The following is an 18,716-nucleotide window of genomic DNA, read 5'->3' as shown; positions in this document are numbered from 1 at the left end:
TCTTCCCAGTCTGCTCTTCGTTTTGTGTTCAGCTGCCTTTTTTCCCACTTTTTGGGAACAATTCCTTCAGTCACGAAAGTGCAAGACCATAACAGTGGCATCATCTGTTGAGGCGACTGAAATGTACCTTTACCTGCTGTAGTGTGTAGATCGGAACAGAGAGGGCGCCACACGCCATCAAACGCACACAAGTGACAGGCTCAAATCTCTGAAACTTTCCTGGTATACCCACGAAACTACCCTTACAAAAAGTGTTAGACAGTCTATAGGCTTCTGTCTATAAAGTCTATAGTCAATACAAACGCCATAGACAGTCTATAGGCAATCTATAGATTTATGGCCACACACTTTTAGTAGACTTTTGTCTATAGACTATGAATGGACAAAAAGCAATATCTATAGGAAGTCAATAAGAAGTCTATAGACTGTCTATACACCATTTTTGTAAGGGCAGTAATAAAAAAAAATCACTTGACTCTACCCTTTGAGCTATATATGCTCTAATTTCACTCAACAGTTATGGTTGCTCATAAGGATGGCATGTTCTTGCAAATGACCTTCATGTGTCCTTGAGCAGAAGGTGGATGTTAGGTGCACACATGCATGGAAACAGCAGGCCAAGCTTGACAGCAACTTGATAAAGCAGACAGCTTTTTCGAGGAAAGAAACTCGACAAGATGGTAACCTGTGGCATGGGGCTCGTCTTTAATTATGCAGTCGTCGCAACCGTGAATGTGGATACGAAAGACTAAAAAAAAATGTTCCAAATGGAAATCAACAAGAGAATGCGTGTCACACACAGTACACTCGGTGAAATCACTCCTCGGCTTCCTTGGCATCTTTTACACTACATACAACTGAACAGGTCCTATGATTACAACGGAACAGGTCCTATGTACACTGAAACAGACTGCACACCAAAAGCAATGCAGATGATGTCCTTGAGAATGAGCTTAACAGCAAGGAAATGTACCAAGTGAATTCAAAGTAGGTATTGTATCTTTTTCTCTGTTTTGCCATGAAGGCTTTACCTGTGCTAATAACTTTTTAGAGATTTCGCTGCATGACTAAACAGCATGCAGAGAAGCTGTAGTGAAAGTAAGCTTCTGAATCTTATATTGCATTACTTTGTTTTTTCTTAAGCTGAACAAGGCAAACAAAATCCAACCATATGCGATTCTAACCAATGAAATTGGAGCCAGTACCCAAAAGCAAAATGACAATTCACATCTGACAGTGAGGTAGCTCAGATCACTGCTCAAAAAAAAAATCAAATGCACAAAAAACCATTTTTTTTTTCCTTTCTACATCCAAAATTTTGCGGTTTACTTTAAATAGAACGCATCCTTTGGCTCGAAATCCTTGCCACATTTTCAAAACACCTAAATACCTTTCTTCCTAAACTGCAAAAAGCCTAACGGCAGAACAAAAACTCTGGCTCAGCCAAGAAAGAACAACTACAAAAACCAGCAAAAGCTGTTTTTGACCAAATAAAACAAAATGGCTTTTTGAATAGTGTACACACTAAAAACAATGTACAAAAAGCCTGTAGGTGGTGGGGGGGGGGGGGGGGGGGGGGGGGGGGGCGGGGCAGAGGCAAGAAAAAGCTTTTTTTTTTTTTACATCACAGTTCTGTGCAAAAGGGTGGTGTTTAGTATCCTCTCAAATGACGCGAGGCACAGTTTTTTTTAAGTTCACAGCACACCACACTGCTTTCTAAATCACCACTGCACTTTTTTTTTGTTTTTTTTTTTCGCTTTCATCATCCTGCGAGAAGAAGCGACACCGGTGCCAACGCTCTCGCTGAAGTAGTTTTCTGTTTAACACACTTTTTTTTCTCGCTTATCTTTTTTGGCAAATGAACACTTTACACAGCAACTGATGAGGGGGACGAGGTTCGGTCCCCCACGGGGAGACTTGGACACACTAGACACGACCAAAAAAATAACAGTGAGACAACTGGCCGGCACGACCGACCGGCAAATGAGACGCACGTCACTCATTCTTCTTCAGTTCCTCTGGCTTCTCTGCGGTGGCGACGTCTCCTTCAGAAGGTGCCGGTAATGCTCCGTTGGGCTGTTCACTTCCAGATGCCCCGGCGTCGTCGACAGCGCTCGTTCCGAACTCGTTGACTCGCGTCGGATCCACACGGTAGATCCAGCGTTGGTACAAGAATATTAGAAAAACGATGTCTGAAAAGACAGAAAGAAACAAGCCGGACTTGAGATTTTTCCAACCACCAGAATCAGCCAAATTTCCCAAATTGGAGGGTGCTAATCCATCAACCTAAAACTACAGTGCCCCTTAAAGGGAAGCTGAAACGGTTTTTTGATAATTCGAGGTTATTCAAGAATTCGAATCTATCAAGCTTCTAGATGAACCATGCAAAGTATTTTTGCACCAGCATTTAAAATGGTGACATAATCGTCGATTAAAACCGCGACGATGTTCAGGCTTCTCCTCACTACGTTGGAGGAGTGCGAGGAAACTCGGCAGTGACGTCATTATCGCCGAAACTTCAGATGTCCGCTTCTTACGCCTGCATGCTGCTGTGCGTCGTCAGATGGCGCCAAACAATACACTGTGAGCTTCACCTTCGATGGCGTCGGTTTTCTTCCATGGAATAACCCTTTCTTCGCTGGAAACGTAGGGCGGTCATAAGTGACGTCATTATCGGGGCTTCTGCCCGTCCCTGTGCACTTCAGAGAAGCCTGAACACCGACGACGACTTTATTCGGTCATTACGCCACCATTTGAAATGCTAGAGCAAAACGATTTCGCAGGCTTTACCAGCACATTTCGCACATTCGGCCACCTTAAACTCAGAGAATTCTAAAACCGCTTCAGTTGCCCTTTAAGGGGGGACACTGGTTTTAGACCTATTTTCCTTACTTTTAGTCCAATCCTATTGAAACTGTACCACCTAGCTCAGTTTTTTATACTGATTTCAACAATGAAACTACCTTTTTCATAAATTAGTCGGTTCCCAAGATAATCTTAATTAGTCATTCATTAGTACTTCGGTGCAAAAAAAACTGCTCAATAAAAACTTATTTTTAATCCTTGGCTACATAGTATGTTGAGTAAAGAGTGCAATAATCAAAACCATTTTTCCATTTTATCTTCATTAGTAATTTTGCAGCACTTGGAATATCAACGTTCAAGGTGTGCATGCAATGCATCGATAAACTTTGCGAAGTTATAAATTTTTAAAGCGCGTTTGAACAAATCTGCTTCAATTATTGCACACACTGCGCCTTCAGCTTCCCTTAGCAAGCAATATGACATCTCTATCTGTCCTAGATGTTGAGGTATCGACATACTAAGACAGCCAGATGTCCAAAATTTTCATGCCATTAAACTGTCTGCTCCTACATAAATCCAGCCCACACGATGATCTGAATTTGATATTATGGTCAAAGTGTTGATTTCTTGAAGGAAAAAATTGGTACAGTCGGAAAATAATAGCTGTAGATTCCACAAGTGTCATTCTTTTTTAAATCGATTTTTTGGCGATTTTTTGGTCTCAAAAGACCAGTGTACCCCCTTAAAGGCTCTCAGCCCACACAGACGGAAGTTCCCATCCGGACCAAGAGAGTGAGCAGAGCCAGTCTCACCGTCTCTGAAGCAACCGAGCCGATACATGGTGGGCATCTTGATGACGAATGCAAAGATGTCGTCGATGAAGGTGTTGAGAAACTTGTACGTCAGCATGCGCCACGGCAAGTGTGCCACCGACTTGAGCTTGTAGTTGATGAACAGCTGCGGCGTCATCATGATGAAGCCTGCGAGAGCGGAAACGACGGCCATTTTAAACTTTGCTAGTTGCTCGGAAACTGCGTATACACAGCACAACTGGCTGCTTTTGTACCAGACGTTGCTACCTGCCAACTCAGATCCTACAGGCACCGATCAAACATGCCAGGAGCTGCTCTGACCAACGGAAAGTACCAGAACAATAACAAGAACCGAGCGCAAGTTGTCACCTGTGTTGCCTCTCCTCGACTCATCTCGGCAAGCCCCCGCCGTCGTGGCTCAGTGGTTATGGCGTTCGGCTGCTGACCCGAAAGACGCAGGTTCGATCCCAGCCGCGGCGGTCGAATTTCGATGGAGTCTAAATTCTAGAGGCCCGTGTGCTGTGCAATGTCAGTGCACGTTAAAGAACCCCAGGTGGTCGAAATTTCCGAACCCCTTTCACTATGGCGTCCCTCATAGCCCGGGACGTTAAAACCCAATAAACCAAACCAATCACTTCAGCAAGCCGCTTCCATTGTGCCAAATTTCCGCAGAAAAGAATTTCCTTCTTAGCTACTCTATCCTTTGTTTTTCATACTATGGGTGAACAACTACTGTCCCCGACTACAGCAAAGTTTCAAGCAGCCCTCTGACCATTCCCGGACTTTTGGGGCCCTTACGGCTGACAACCATTCCATTAGGTGTACGTAAGAGCCAGCACACACACACGAGCGCAGTAATACTGCTGTCACACGGGCACTTTCGATCGCGATCGAGTCGATCGAAATCGAACTCTATGCAGATCCGGCGTTGCTACACGGCGAATTCAATCGCGATCGACCGCAATCCTGCTCGAGCGCATGGAGCACGATCGAGGGGATGCGTTGACAAGATGACGGCGCCCTGCTCGCCCGCTTCAGAATAAATACATGTCACCGCTGGATTCTTCAACGCGACAGCTCGCTCAAATGGTAGCGGTTCGCTTTTATTTCGCACACTCTCGCCCACGCGTAGGGATTTAAGCGACAACTAGCCCCTGTTTTTCAGATAATTTGGCGATTTTCAAGCTCTTAGGCCTAACTAAATGCAGTGTGTTTACCTCGCAAGAGCGACACCTGGCGAAGCAGTTGTCTTGCTTTTAGTCAGTTGTTACATTTTCTACTATTTGCAGTTTTTCTTCTTGGAATGAAAAAAAGGCTTGCAATGCACTGACCCTAGCTACCAGTAATTACAGAAGAAAACTTCTTTATCACAGCGTTGATGTGCTTTGGCACCTTGTCACTACATGGCGCTACCGTTCACACGTGCACCGAGTGTTGTTTTGCTGCTGTTCGCTATCGAGTCCACTGCTGGTTGCAGCAGAAAGTAATTAAGGTGCTTTTTCTGCTCATAGTTTGATATTTTCACAAGAAAGTTTTATTAACTATTGTTATTATAAATTTATTAAAAAATCAATGGTGATGATGATAGCACAAGCAGCGCCATCTCGTATGTAGCATTTCAACTAGTTGATCGCGATCGAGTGGATACGTGTAGCAGCTGTCCATCTCGATCGCGCTTGAAACTTCAACCGCGCTCGAGACCGATCGCGATCGAAAGTGCCCGTGTAACAGCAGTATAAATCTAGTGTACAAGCATTTCCCCAATGCACAGGCAACAACAGACTGTAGCCGCAGTGAATGAGAAGTGATGAACCAACAACTGCATGTTACCCACAGAGCAAACGAGCAACCCTATGACTGCCGATGGGGATTGTCCTGAGGCAAGGCCTAAGAAAATAGCACTGAATGCGTGCCACTAGCCCCTCTGAACTGAGAAGGCAGTGCCATTCTTTTATACTGCCAACATCCTGTTCACTTTGACACTCACTCTCTATTTTCCCTCTCTTCTCCATCTCCGACTGTCCCAGTGTGGTATCGCTAGTGGTGGTTTTCATTTTTCTACACAAAAGGGGCACATCACCTCAGCATGTAGGGCAAATACATGGCCACATCATAACTTACTCCAAGAGCAATTCAAATTCCATATATTATTACATAATGAATAGAAATCATTTGGTATCAAAAACCGATTATTGTCAAAGTGTACAAAAATTGCACAGCTTTGGTTTTTTTCTTTTTCCGAGCACAATGGCAAGTTTTTACTTTTTCCTTTTTGAGGCCATGCACTGATGAACAAGAAGGCTCATGGGGAATGTCGCTACCTTTTCACTATAGAAGGACCTCATGTGTAAGCCTGATGAGTAAAAGCAGGGCATGTAATGTGAAGAAAAGGTAACAGATGATCCCCGAAGGTAACAGAGTAGATTCCACGAGAAGGCAAGCACAACGAGGGGGGGGGGGGGGGGGGGGCAAAAGAGTCAGGTGTGTGGATGAGATGCTATAGTAAGTTCGCAGGGGGATAGGGGGGCCTGCAGATATTGCAGGACAGGGCTGTATAGAGGTCAGCATGGGAGGCCTTTCTCCTCTAGTGTTGATGCAGCTGAGCTGCTGATGATGATGATGGTGTGTAGGCTTGCTGCAGTGGCGCCCTCTTCACTCACCAAAGGTAAGCAGGAAGCCGTACATGGCACCGAGCACCCAGGAGTACCAGCTCTTGTGCTCGAGGTACATGAGCGAGTAGACGCAGTACGCCGCCAAAAGGGGGAACAGCGCCCATGACAGGTACTTGAACGCCATCTGTAGGGGGGCACGAGAAGCGATGACATGTTGCATGCGAGTGCCAGTCTGTCTAACATATCGGCTGCACTCTCAGCTCTGCATCAGCGAAGTTGATGTGCCTACAAGGGGAAGCTTTGGGCCAGTTGGTCTGACATGTTGGAGAGGAGGAATAATCGCGAAGGGAATGCGATGGCTGCTACCCACAGTTCAACAAAGCCACCATCATCGGAAGGGGCAGGTCGAGGCTTGAAAGGGAGATTTTAGAAGCGGCGCACATGCGCAAACTTGGGCTTGATATGTGTGTGAGTGAGCCTTCCGTGGCGCTTTTAGATAAAGAGACCTGGTTTCTGTTAAACCTGTGATGGGCATTTCATTGTTTTTTGTTCGTTTTTTGTTCCTTTCGATGTATTTCATTAACTATCGCATGTGTTTCACGTGTCACTATCTCCGTTCTCGTACGCTATGCGCAGATGCAACCTTTGCTGCTACATGTCTTTTTTCAATAAACTTCAGTTGCTAGTTACCGCTCGTCCTGTCCTCTTCTCGTTCTTCAGTCCTGTCAAGTTCGCGGTTATTCCTCCTCTCCAACATTGATGTGCCTACATGTGCTTCAAAAGAGCTGTGGCATCGTTGAAACTTACCAGGTCGTACTCCCGCGTCGATGACTCTACGTAGGTGCACTTGTCTGTCATGCGAATCCGTGGGAATACCCCGAGGAACTTGTTTTCTCTGTCCACCGATATGTTCACCACCTGCAAGAACAGCGAAAAAGCAGGCACATGCGAAACATGGCAAAGTTCCTGAGAAAGTAGCAGTGGAGCGCAGAGGCTAACACGCTAGTGGCAGAAAAGCTGTGTGCTCTTGTACAGTCCATATTTATACAAAAACATGCTTCGCAGTCTGTTTTTGTATAAAACATGTGTGCCTTAGCTAGATATAAAAACAGCTCATAGTGGCACTGTTGCATGCTGTGTCATTTTTCGTTCTCCAGTCGTCATTGGTGTTAGGGTTCATTTTGATGTTTCATTTAACCCTTTAAGAAGCTGATGGCCATTTCTCTTCAAAAATTCAACTTTTCAGTTTAAATTGTTTATGCACGCTTCAAGAAAGACAATTAGTCCAGTTTCGTACTAAGTCTCGTGCAGAGTGTCACAACGGTTGCAAATTTGAACATCGACACAACAGGGTTTGTGCAAGAAGTACCTAATAAGGAAATATATTTTTGTTGTTTTTCAAAGATGCACATGACGCTTATACCGTTATACCGTTACGGGCAACAAAACCTGTCTGCATGAATTTGGGAAAGCCATACTACCAGGGTCAGAGTTTTGAGAAATATTTACTGAATTTGCTACTTAACACAAAAGGAACCGTGTTTAGGATATACCCTGTGATAAATTCATCTGAACCACAGAAATCACTGCTAGCTATTGCAAGCTCCCAGAAAAAGGTCTGAATTCGCAATGTACACAATTGTGTACAAAGTGCCTTAAAAAATTAATCACATTGTACAGCGGCAGCTGTTAAGGGCACATTTCCTGCTTTTGCGGCATCGTCGTTGTCGGCGTTAACGTTCGCATAACACGATGGAGTAACGAGTTGCAAAGGGCGGAGGAAAAGGAGTGGCACGGCACTGCACGCTACGCCACAGTTGCGTGGTGCCCTCTGGGCACAGCAGCACGAGTTGATGCTTGAGCTGTTCGCATCTCTGCACACAGAGGGCGCCACTCTGCAGCATGGTGAACAGTCCACTGAGCACCACAAATAGCTACCGCTGAATCTCGCATTACTCAGTTCCATCACTTCATCAAAACATATACTACCCGCAGGCAAAAACAGCTAAACGCTACTCATACAATAGGCTACAGGTTATCAAAGGTTATCTTTCTTGAACTGTTCGTCAATACAAGCAAGGGTGTGTCTCCGAAGACAGAGCTAGCAGCCTCGACGCACCTTATGGATCTTCCAGATGTCAATGAGCAGCCCGACGAACACCGACAGCCGCACTAGCGTGTTGGTGTCATTGTCAAAGATGTAGAGGAGCACCACGACCGACTGGAACACGTTGAAGAACACCGAGCGCACTGACAGGCCCTCCAAGCTCTTGCGGTTGCGCCAGAACTGGATGTCTATTGTGGAAAGACAAGAAAACGGGAAATGCATAAGTACACAAAACCGGAGATTGTTGACATGCTAAAAAGAAAAAAAGACTCACTGTATTAAGTACTCAGTACTGCAACAAAACCTTTCTGTTATTAACGTCCCGATGCTGCGTGTGGGCTATGAATTTGGCTACTGCACAATGGCTACCGTGGAGGACCTAATTTTGAAGAGTAAGCGTCGCAGCAGTCGTTCAGCAGGGCAGCACATAGTGCCGGGGCGCTCAAAATTCCTCCCTCCCCTCCAACCACTACATGTACTACACCCAGGACAACCACGGGACAACCATGTGGTAGTCCTGGGTGTAGCAAACAGTATGAGGGACACCGTCGTAGCTCTCACAGATCCCAGGTCCGCACACAAAATCATATTGCCGCGAATCTTTGTAGAGTTTGTTTGTTGTGTTTATTTGTTCACGCCTCAAGGCTGCTGGCACGCCGCTTTATCGCTTTGTTTGTGACGCATGACGCGCCTAGAATTATCTCGATTGATCGCATCCAGGCGGAGCCGATTCTAGTTTGCGCCAGAAGGTTCTAGTAACTTCCCAAGCTTTATCTCGAATGTTCGCTATCAGCTTCAAAAAGAGCACGGCCGACAGCGGCGGGCATTCTGTTCGACGACCGTCGAGCACGCTTGTTGCTACGCCGCCGCCGAGTGATTCAGTTCTTTGCGGGCGCAAGTCAGCCCGAATAAAGAGTTTTGTTTCGAAGACGTTCTCGCTGTTTTCCTGTTCGCCGTACTGCAGTCGCCACTACGTGACAATATCGCCCTCACTCAGCCCCTGTCCCATACCCCAGCTCAGATCAAAGCCATTCCATTTCACAACTGACCAGGCTCAACTCCACCAACCTTTCCTCTCTGCACATACAACAAAGTTCTAACTTTCAAGCACATCTGGGCTATCCTGCATCCCTAACACAAAGCTCAGTGTTGGATTAACTCTCACTCATCTCGGCTAAACACGGCCGTCATCGCTTTAACGCCGCTCACCACTCTTGAAGGCGAGGAACTCGAAGACACTGTGCAGCAGGGAGACGACCACCGTGACGGCCAGCAGGTAGGGGGAGGTCTCCAGGAAGGCCTCCTTGAGGGAGTCCCGGTCCTCCTCGGACTCCTCCATCAGGTCCTGCCCGAAGAAGGAGAGCGACCGCATCCCCTGCGCCACGTACAGCTGCCACCGGAACATGCTCAGCGGCTGGAAGGTGAGCTGCAGGTCCAGCCACCTGCACAGCACCACCGACCACCACGGTAAACCTTACCGGCGCCTGCAGTGGCCTTCAAACAAAACAAAGCACCCACACCTACGAAAGGAAGAGAAGGGACAAGCATGCTTCACCTGCCCTGAATTCAGTGTGTCTGTGAGACAAAGGCCTCTCACCCCGACTGATCTCCAAGTAGCCCTGTTAAGCAGCAAGCCCTGTTTAGCCTCGAAGTAACCCTGTTTAAGCAAGTAAGTGTTTAAGTTTAAGCCCTGTTTAGTCACGAGTCCCCCTCTCCACCCCGTTTGCATCTCGACAAACTTAACACTACATTCAATCCTGCACTACCCCTTGCCAAGTTTCCCTATTCTTTGGTGCTCACCCTATGACTTAGTTATCACACCTGTTACCTGGTCTGCATGTTGCATGTCTTGCCCATGTCCATTTCTTCCATTTGATTGCAGCTAGGACATTATCTACTCAGGTTTATTGTCTTGCCACGCTGCTCTCTTTCCATCTATAATTGTTGCACATGTCGTTTTCCTCTCTCTGACGCATTGCACTGTCTTCAGTTTCATTTCCCCATAAGTGGATGCTGGCACAGAAAATAATTAAACACCTTTCTTTCCAGGAGGTCGGCACGAAAATAACCATCATTTATAAGTGATTTATTGCTGAAGAGGAAAGACAACCAAAAATAATCAAGCTAACAACCACGTGCCACCGCTCGCTCGAGACGTCGGCACTGTCGGCGACTAACTTCAGTTTGACCTCAGTGTCCATCAAGGAAGTCAAAAGGCATTCACAAATATCATGTAGCTATTGCATCTCAAGGTAAAAGTATGCAACAGAGTATATACTATTTTTCCTAGAACTAAAAGGAAGTGCCCAGTGAAGCTCACTCTGTGGTTTCATTGATGGCCTCGTAGTCCCGTATCAGGTTCCAGTAGTCGTTGATGTAGACGATGGGATAGTACTTTCCTGTCACTGGCTCAAACTCCACATCTGGGGAGTGAGGAAAAAAAGGGATACAAGTAAAAGGCCCGCTCCATGCAGCAAATAGACAAAAAAAGCAGAGCTTCTGAGGTTACACAAAAAAAAAAAAAAACTTCAATGTATTGTGTTCTGCAAGATTACATATCACACAAAAGTAGGCGCTAAATCTGCCTGTATGATCGAGAAATGATGAAGCATGATTTCTATGCAAAAAAAACCGACTAAGCGGCAGTTGCAGGCACCAAAGCCTCTGAATGCTCAGATATAAATACACAGCGTTTTCCGTCATGGCACAATGAAAGCAGGCTAACTTAAGAGAACGTTGTTGAAATTTTTATTTGCAGCATGCTATCCACTGCCTCATAGGAGCCCTGAACCACACCCTTGTTGATAAAGACTAATGCCTCAAAATGGCGCGTTTGCAAAGTGCAAAACAAAAGCGGATACGCTAAGGTGGAACATTCACTACTTGAAACTGACCATCTATCCACCACTTTTGCTGGACTCGCATCACTAGAAATGAGTGCAATCCACTCCTGCAGTGCCCGTGTGCATTTGTTTCCAACCAGTTTTCTGCGTAGCTGACGAATTTCGCATACTCCCAGGAGAACACGACATCTTGTGAAATGGGCCAATTCTCTGGCCCACTACTCTGCACTGGGGGAGAAGGGGCTGGTCCAGAATCGTTTCAACACTTTGCTAACTCTACGGCTTATATTTTTGGCTCCGACAGACTGCTCGCTTGCGTGATTATGGTACATTCAAAATCTCCGCCTCTCGGGTAACACTAGAGGCCTCCCGCTCGACAAAAGGACAAACAGGGAAGGGCGCAGATCATCATCTGGCTCACACTGGTCGACGGGCATGGGCACCTGGCCTGGAGTCCACGGGGTGTGGTCGTCGATGATGTTGACGGTCAGGTTGGGGTGCCAGTGGGACAGGATCTCTTCTTTCATTGCTTCTGCTTTCTGCAAGAGATGGCACTAGTTGCGGGGGGAGCATGGCTTTTCGAGACAAAAAAAAAATCGTTAAAAAAAAAATCATTCTTAAGAGCATGAGCTGTTACTCGTTGCATTTCGAGATTTCGTGGGGTCTGCTACCACCCTGAGATCACAGCGCCACCTGTGGCAGCAACTAGAAAACAGCACATCTCGCACTGAGACTTCTAGCGCCATCTACAGTAGCATTGTAGAAACAACCACCTGCCGTGTGCCAATGATGACGTCACGGTCCAGTATGGTGGAGAGAGCATATGGGGAAATAAGCGCACAAATCTGCATTTTTCCAAAATTACATATTCGAAATATACAGCTAATACAGTCGAACCTCATTATAACGAAGTTGAAGTGGACCGGCGATTACTTTGTTATAGCCGTACCTTCATTATAGTATGTGTTGACTGATACTTCGTTATATCCATTATTTCGTTATACACCGTTTCATTATAACGAGGTTATACTGTATTCCTCTCATTCAACGGGTTTCCCATCTCATGGACCAGTATTTTGTCCGCAGGATTAATTTATAACGTCACTGCGAGCTGAACTGGACTTCTTGCTAATTTGTGGCAGCGATATCTCAGCCTTCACGGCAGTTAGACCCGTAATTTTTATTGTGGCACATAGCTGACAGTGCAAAGCACGTCCTATTACACCTTTATCTTTCTGATTTCTTTCATATTCCATCGTCCTATTACACCTTAATCTTTCTGATTTCCTTCATACTCCATCGTCCTATTACACCTTAATCTTTCTGATTTCTTTCATACTCCATCGTCCTATTACACCTTAATCTTTCTGATTTCTTTCATACTCCATCGTCCTATTACACCTTAATCTTTGATTTCTTTCATACTCCATCGTCCTATTACACCTTAATCTTTCTGATTTCTTTCATACTCCATCGTCCTATTACACCTTAATCTTTGATTTCTTTCATACTCCATCGTCCTATTACACCTTAATCTTTCTGATTTCTTTCATACTCCATCGTCCTATTACACCTTAATCTTTCTGATTTCTTTCATACTCCATCGTCCTATTACACCTTAATCTTTCTGATTTCTTTCATACTCCATCGTCCTATTACACCTTAATCTTTCTGATTTCTTTTATACTCCATCGTCCTATTACACCTTAATCTTTCTGATTTCTTTCATACTCCATCGTCCTATTACACCTTAATCTTTCTGATTTCTTTCATACTCCATTGTCCTATTACACCTTAATCTTTCTGATTTCTTTCATACTCCATCGTCCTATTACACCTCAACTATGACCCTGCTGGTCCTGACAGAAGCCTGATTGTCCCTGGCAAGAAATGTCTCACAGACACTAATGGTGAAGCCAAACAGGCAAGACATACTTCGACCATTTCCGGGGTGGCGGCCGTTTCTCCAGTCAGCAAGTTTTGAGTCCGCTTGTAACGCAGTTTCTTGTATTTGTTCAGCTCTGGAAGAATGCCAAAGAAAGAAGAAAGATTTGCTGAGCACGTCATAAGAGCAAGTCCTCCATCACACAAACCTGCAAAGTGAGTTTTTTTTTTTTTTTATCTCAATAATTAAATACTTCATGCCAACAACAAGGATGGAGCACCATAAAAGCAGTTCTATAAAAGATCTCCTCACATGCTTAAAATAGACAACCGACAAGCTGTGTCATAGATGAAAGCCTGCATAATGCAGTACATGTTATGGCCATCACTAAACGTGGACATCCTAGGCATTCAGACATGGAGAAAAAAAAAAAGAAATGCAATCTTCAGATGTAGATTGGACAATATAACACAGCCTATGCACAACTTTCATCTGAGAAAAAAAAAAGCAACTTCTATACATCCAATTCCAAAAGTTCCTGGGCCGAATAGCATGTGACCACAATGACTGTGAAGCTGAAGGGCAATGCATTTGTCCCCACCATTCAAAAGTTCTTGTGGTAAAACATGAAGAAGAGGAATTCCACTATTGCTCTTAAGCTAGCACGAAAAAAATTGACACAGCCATTCCAGCAAAAAGAATAAGCAAATCCACTTTTGTCATAGGTACGTAGACCGGGGAACTTTTGCAACAGCAGGTACATGGAGTTGTGCCATTACACGGTTGAAGTTTGACCTCCCTTATTCAAACTTCAGCCACGTTAAAAATGTGACCAGTCTGCATTACAGATTTCTTGATTCAATCAAACAAAAACCACTGTATGTGCCTGTGCATAGCACGGAGGCTCCAGGGACTCACGTTTTTTGCGATAGACTGTGTGTGTCTTGGAGTAGTCCTTTCCAGCCTTGGGATCAGGCGAGTAGCCGTTTAGCACGAAGTAGACGTGGAGAAAGATTGTGCCGTTGTTCTTCACTTTCTGGAGTAAAAAATGCCCAGGCTTAGCTTGGTTAAGCCAAGAATGCGTTGCATATTGCGCGGTCTTTTTGCGCGAGTTACTGCTTGGCGGCACTCGATTTTCTCAGCAGCTTTTCCTCCGTGACGTATGGATGGATGGATAGGAGCGCCCCCTTTGAAAGGGGGGGTGGCAACCGCCACCATGCTTAGCCGTTTTTTTTTTAGTTTTTTTTAAGTGGTTTGGTGACGTCACGTCACGTGGTTTGGTGGCTGCCCGGCCGCGCCCAAGGGCTGAACTGAGTGATTGCAATATGCTACGCATAAAAGGAAACGGAAGGTCTTCAGCTGCTTCCTGCTGTGGGGGTACGAAATACTACCAGTTCACACATCACCAACAGTAGCTGAGGCAGCCAGCACTTGCTTTGCACAAAGGAGGCTTAGCTACGATGTAATACAGCACATTTAGTATTCCTATCACATCTCCTGACCCTTTGTTTGTTTGTTCTCGAAGCAACTTGCACAGCGCCGCCACTGGAGGGGTTTTAAATTTCACTTCTGTTCATGAGTTCCTTGAAACCTCCACAACACTCACTGAATCTAGGGCATTTTACCTCTAACACGTAACTAGCCCGCCCACCCTTTGTTGGTCTGGATGTCTCTCCGATTAATTAATTAACTGTGGTAAACAACATTTATGGTTTGGTTTGGTTTATTGGGGTTTAACATCCCAAACCGACTCGGGCTATGAGGGACGCCCGAGCTGCTCATCATGATGATGGAGACTCAGAATGACTAAGTATACAAGTTGTGCATAAAATGCTAGTTCTTCTAACACTCTCTACTGTTTCGTATGTTGTTGCGATAGCACTGCATCGAACCTGCGTCTTTCGGGTCAGCAGCCGAGCACTATAACCAATCAGCCACTGCAGCGGCAATGTTTATGTTTTAGGTGCCTCTCATATCTGCAGAGAGCAGCTGATTTAATTTGATTATCGTCAAGAACAACGAAGTCACACTCTTAGGAAACGTCAGTATTAGTGTATGATGGTGCCTTATATGTTAATGGAACTAGTGGTATTGGGAAAGCGTCGGGATATTGATGACACACCTTTCCACTTGCAGGAAAACAAAATTTAGGTCGGATTTCTCAAAAAATTAACACTTTTGTCGCGGAATTCAGACTGGACGTTAAGCAGCTTTTTACAGAGTAAATAAGTTGACGACTTGCCTCCGATGGCCTGAACCTTGTGTTTTTCGTGTAGGTGGCATCGCCGTTCGGACCGCCAAACCAGTCGCCGTAAATGATGCCTGTCTCCTTCCACACCAGGGCGTCTGGGTCATCGAAGCGGTCAAAGGTCGAGTCCTCAGAGATGTACATAAGCATGTCCTGAAGTCAGAAGAAAGGCAGAGAAAGTAAACCAACAAATAATCCAACTTCCACATTTCACGAAGTAACAGCATAAACAGGAACTGTTAACTAGAAATCAAATTTAGGCTTATCTAGCCTCATGAGCTCACCTGAAGGCAAAAAAAAAAATCAAATAAGCAGGCATTATACAAGTGCGTCTGATCAAGTCGCACACTGGCCACTAGCTTACCGACGATCTGCTCTCGTGTGTACCTTTGCGTGAGAAAAGCCCTAATTTAAAAACAATAGCTTGAAATATCATTTCTCCCAACCAAATATGAACCAATTAACAAACGTATTCAATTTGTATTTGAAATTCCGAATGTTCACAGGCCCCTGCTTATTTAATAAGCTCTAAATCGGTCTACTAATCCTGGAAAGGCGCTAAAATGAATCTGTCAACAAGTTTCCCCGAACTCTCGCTTCAGATAAGTCAGTCCGAAACTTCTCACCATGACAGTTCCGTTGGGGTAGAGGTTGGACGATGGGGGTGGAGCTCCAGTCTGGCCACTCCCGCTGCCGGCCGTCTGACTGGATGGCTGGCCGCGGAAGAAGCTCGTCATGAAGTAGATGATGGCCGCACGAAATAGCAGGCCCTTGAACACCGACCAGTACGAGAAGGCTGGCTGCTGCTGCTGTTGTTGTTGCTGGGCATTTTCAGGGTTTCTGTCATTCTGCGCTGCAACAGCCTGAAAAAAAGAAAGGAAAAAAAAAATTCATGGGGGCACTTTGCTGACCTAAAGTGCGGTGAGGCGAAAGCCTTTAGCGCGGTGTTGCTGCTTGTGTCACTGATGTGTGTTTAAGATGCTAAGCTACGCCTCTAAGAGTGGAACGCTGCGAGGGAGTCCACAGAACGCCACTGTTCGCTGTACCTCTTGCTTCTCGGTAAATTGGTTTTTGAGGAAAGGAAATGTGCCTGTCTCCCATATCTCGGTGGACACCTGAACCTCCCAGAGGAACCAAGACATTCATTCCAAACTATCCAGCTGGCATGGCAGAGTGGTTAGCGTGCTTGTCTCGCATGGAGACCCTGGTTGGATTCACCAACTCAACCAATTTCCTACTCGGTTTTATTTATTTATCTGGTCTGACTAGAAAGGTTAATTAGGCTAATTGCTTAACTATTATTACTCAATTAGTCAGTAATTATTGTGCAATTATCATAGAATGCCTTAAATCATGTTCCGATATCGTTCGAATGCCATTGATTAAGTAATTATTTGCATATGCCCATAAAGGCATGTAGCCGAAACGCAGACACATCTGCCGACACGGCTGCTAACGACAGTATGAGGCATTAAAGGCTTTCGCCTTAAAAGAATCTGCCTTCCAGACCCCGGAGCTGTACAAAAAGCTATGAGAAATGCGCAGAGTTCGACAGGATTCCAGAGGCAGTTTTAATGCTTCATCCCAGGAAACAAATTGCAGTGAAATGCTAACGAAATAACAATAGTGTACTCTTGATTACTTACTCCCTTTCTTAAGCAAGCACCAAGTTTTATTAGAAGTAAGAACCAGTCCAAGGAGGGAGGCAAAGTTTGTTTGGTTTTGATGTATGGTTTCCTAGTTCGCCTTGTATATAAACTTCCACTGAGGTGTGATTCCATAAATGAAAAAAAAAGAAAGACGCTTCTTTTGACACTGGCGCTGATCCAGCCACCTTCGCCAATCAAAGCTCTCAAAATCCGGCACTGCCTCTCGCATCCAAGTATATACTATTCAAAATAATGGAGTGCAGAGGCCCGGAGGGATTGTCAGCTCTCCCTGAAGTTTTGCCTGCAAGGTTTTGAAGCAGCTCACGCGGGAAAAACGACATGACGTAGAAGTTGCTCAGCATTTCCGCTTAGTGACGTCACAACTGCTGGCCGTTTCCTACGGCGCAGCGCGGTTCGTGAACACCTGCGGCGCGCCGAGGCAGCGCACCCATGCGCAGCCTTTACAGCAAAGCACCGCTTTTTGTTATTACTTTTCGATAGTAATGACTCGCCGTGAGATAGTTGCTAAGGGAAAAAAAAGGAATGAGAGTAGTGAGGGATCGACGTTCATGCACACAAAGATAACCCAAAAACACGAAAACCAACGTTGCGCCGAGTCATATCTCGGCGAGATTATCTCGCGGGCCATTTTCTTTACGAGTCAACGATAAGAACCGTGCAGCTCAAGTTAGATTTGCAGCCACGAGACCGAAACGCACACCGGTGCGTTTCGTTTAGTGTGGGATTTCAAAGGATAACAAGCTCTACAAATAAGCACGCTTCCAAAGGCCTTGACCCAACCTCGAGAAATGCGACGAATGCGATTCAATGGGGGATTTTCCTCACACCTGCACGTTCCCGCCTGTTTGTCCTTCACAAAGCGAAAAGAACTCTGACAGAAACCAAGTTTGCTGTTGAAGACAGAAGTGCCTTGGAAAGTTGAAAACGGAACAGTTCTGCATGAATTCAAGGCAATTCTCAGAAGCACAGGATAGTACAAAATGATCACGTCATGTTTGCTGCTCGCTTTAAAGATCGTGCACCACAGTTACGCACCTTGTATAAAAGCGAACCTTTCGCTTCTCCAAACGCCAGCGCCAGTTAACGTTACCAAATCTGCTCCGAAGCATTACGGCAAAGCATTGGGCAAAGTCACGATGGCTCGGTCGGCAGCGCGAACTCCTATTGGGAAACGCCCTTTAATCCGTTCTCATTACGTATCCGGCGAAAGACGAGCAAATGAGACATGCTACCGAGCACAGGAAATCGAAAGTTGACCGACACTGCGAGCGGCAGCGGTCAAAAAGAAAAAAAGCGCAACGCGAAAGGAGAGAACTGCGGAGTCGTATCGGGCGCTCACCGCATCTTGCGTTGGGTTCGAAACCTGGCCGTTCGTCGCGGGGACGACCGCTCGGGACTCCAACGTTTCTGTCATGGCATCGACGGGTAGGAATAGCGATCGAGGCGGTGGGCTCGCTTTGATCGCCCGCTGGAAATACTTGAAATGGTTGCGACGACAGCAAATACCCACTGGCCCCAGCCGCAGTGAATGACGGCGAAGAGCGATCGACCCTACACCAGTGTGCTCGGATGCTCTTGGACAGTTTGCTCGCAATCACCTAGACTTGGCAACAACCGCAATCCACTTAGTACGCACTGCGCCCACTCAGACAATAAACAAGTGTTGAAAACTTTGTTCAACAACTTTTACAGAATTTTACTGCGTAGTTTTGCGTACTTTTTGGGCTCTTCTTC

General features: G+C 45.6%; 1 protein-coding gene across 1 annotated transcript; it reads right to left on the bottom strand.

The window, feature by feature from the left end:
- Positions 1–681: 681 nt before the first annotated feature.
- On the bottom strand, positions 682–18,556 carry LOC149329678 (putative lipid scramblase CLPTM1). Its single transcript, XM_089560401.1, has 13 exons — positions 18,322–18,556; positions 15,939–16,175; positions 15,303–15,465; positions 13,983–14,096; positions 13,115–13,200; positions 11,601–11,718; positions 10,657–10,759; positions 9,546–9,778; positions 8,349–8,524; positions 7,037–7,147; positions 6,278–6,413; positions 3,618–3,785; positions 682–2,192 (listed from the first exon to the last, which is right to left on the bottom strand). The coding sequence occupies exons 1-13, from the start codon at positions 18,394–18,396 to the stop codon at positions 1,996–1,998; spliced, it is 1,917 nt and encodes a 638-aa protein (XP_089416527.1). The 5' UTR covers positions 18,397–18,556; the 3' UTR covers positions 682–1,995.
- Between the last annotated feature and the right edge of the window lie 160 nt (positions 18,557–18,716).

The sequence above is a fragment of the Amblyomma mixtum genome, chromosome 9 (assembly GCF_055824585.1).
Source record: "Amblyomma mixtum isolate Tamu chromosome 9, ASM5582458v1, whole genome shotgun sequence".
In the NCBI taxonomy this organism is placed as follows: Eukaryota; Metazoa; Arthropoda; class Arachnida; order Ixodida; family Ixodidae; genus Amblyomma; species Amblyomma mixtum.
The sequence above is the reverse complement of the archived record's forward strand: the minus strand, read 5'-3'. Positions and strand labels throughout refer to the sequence as shown.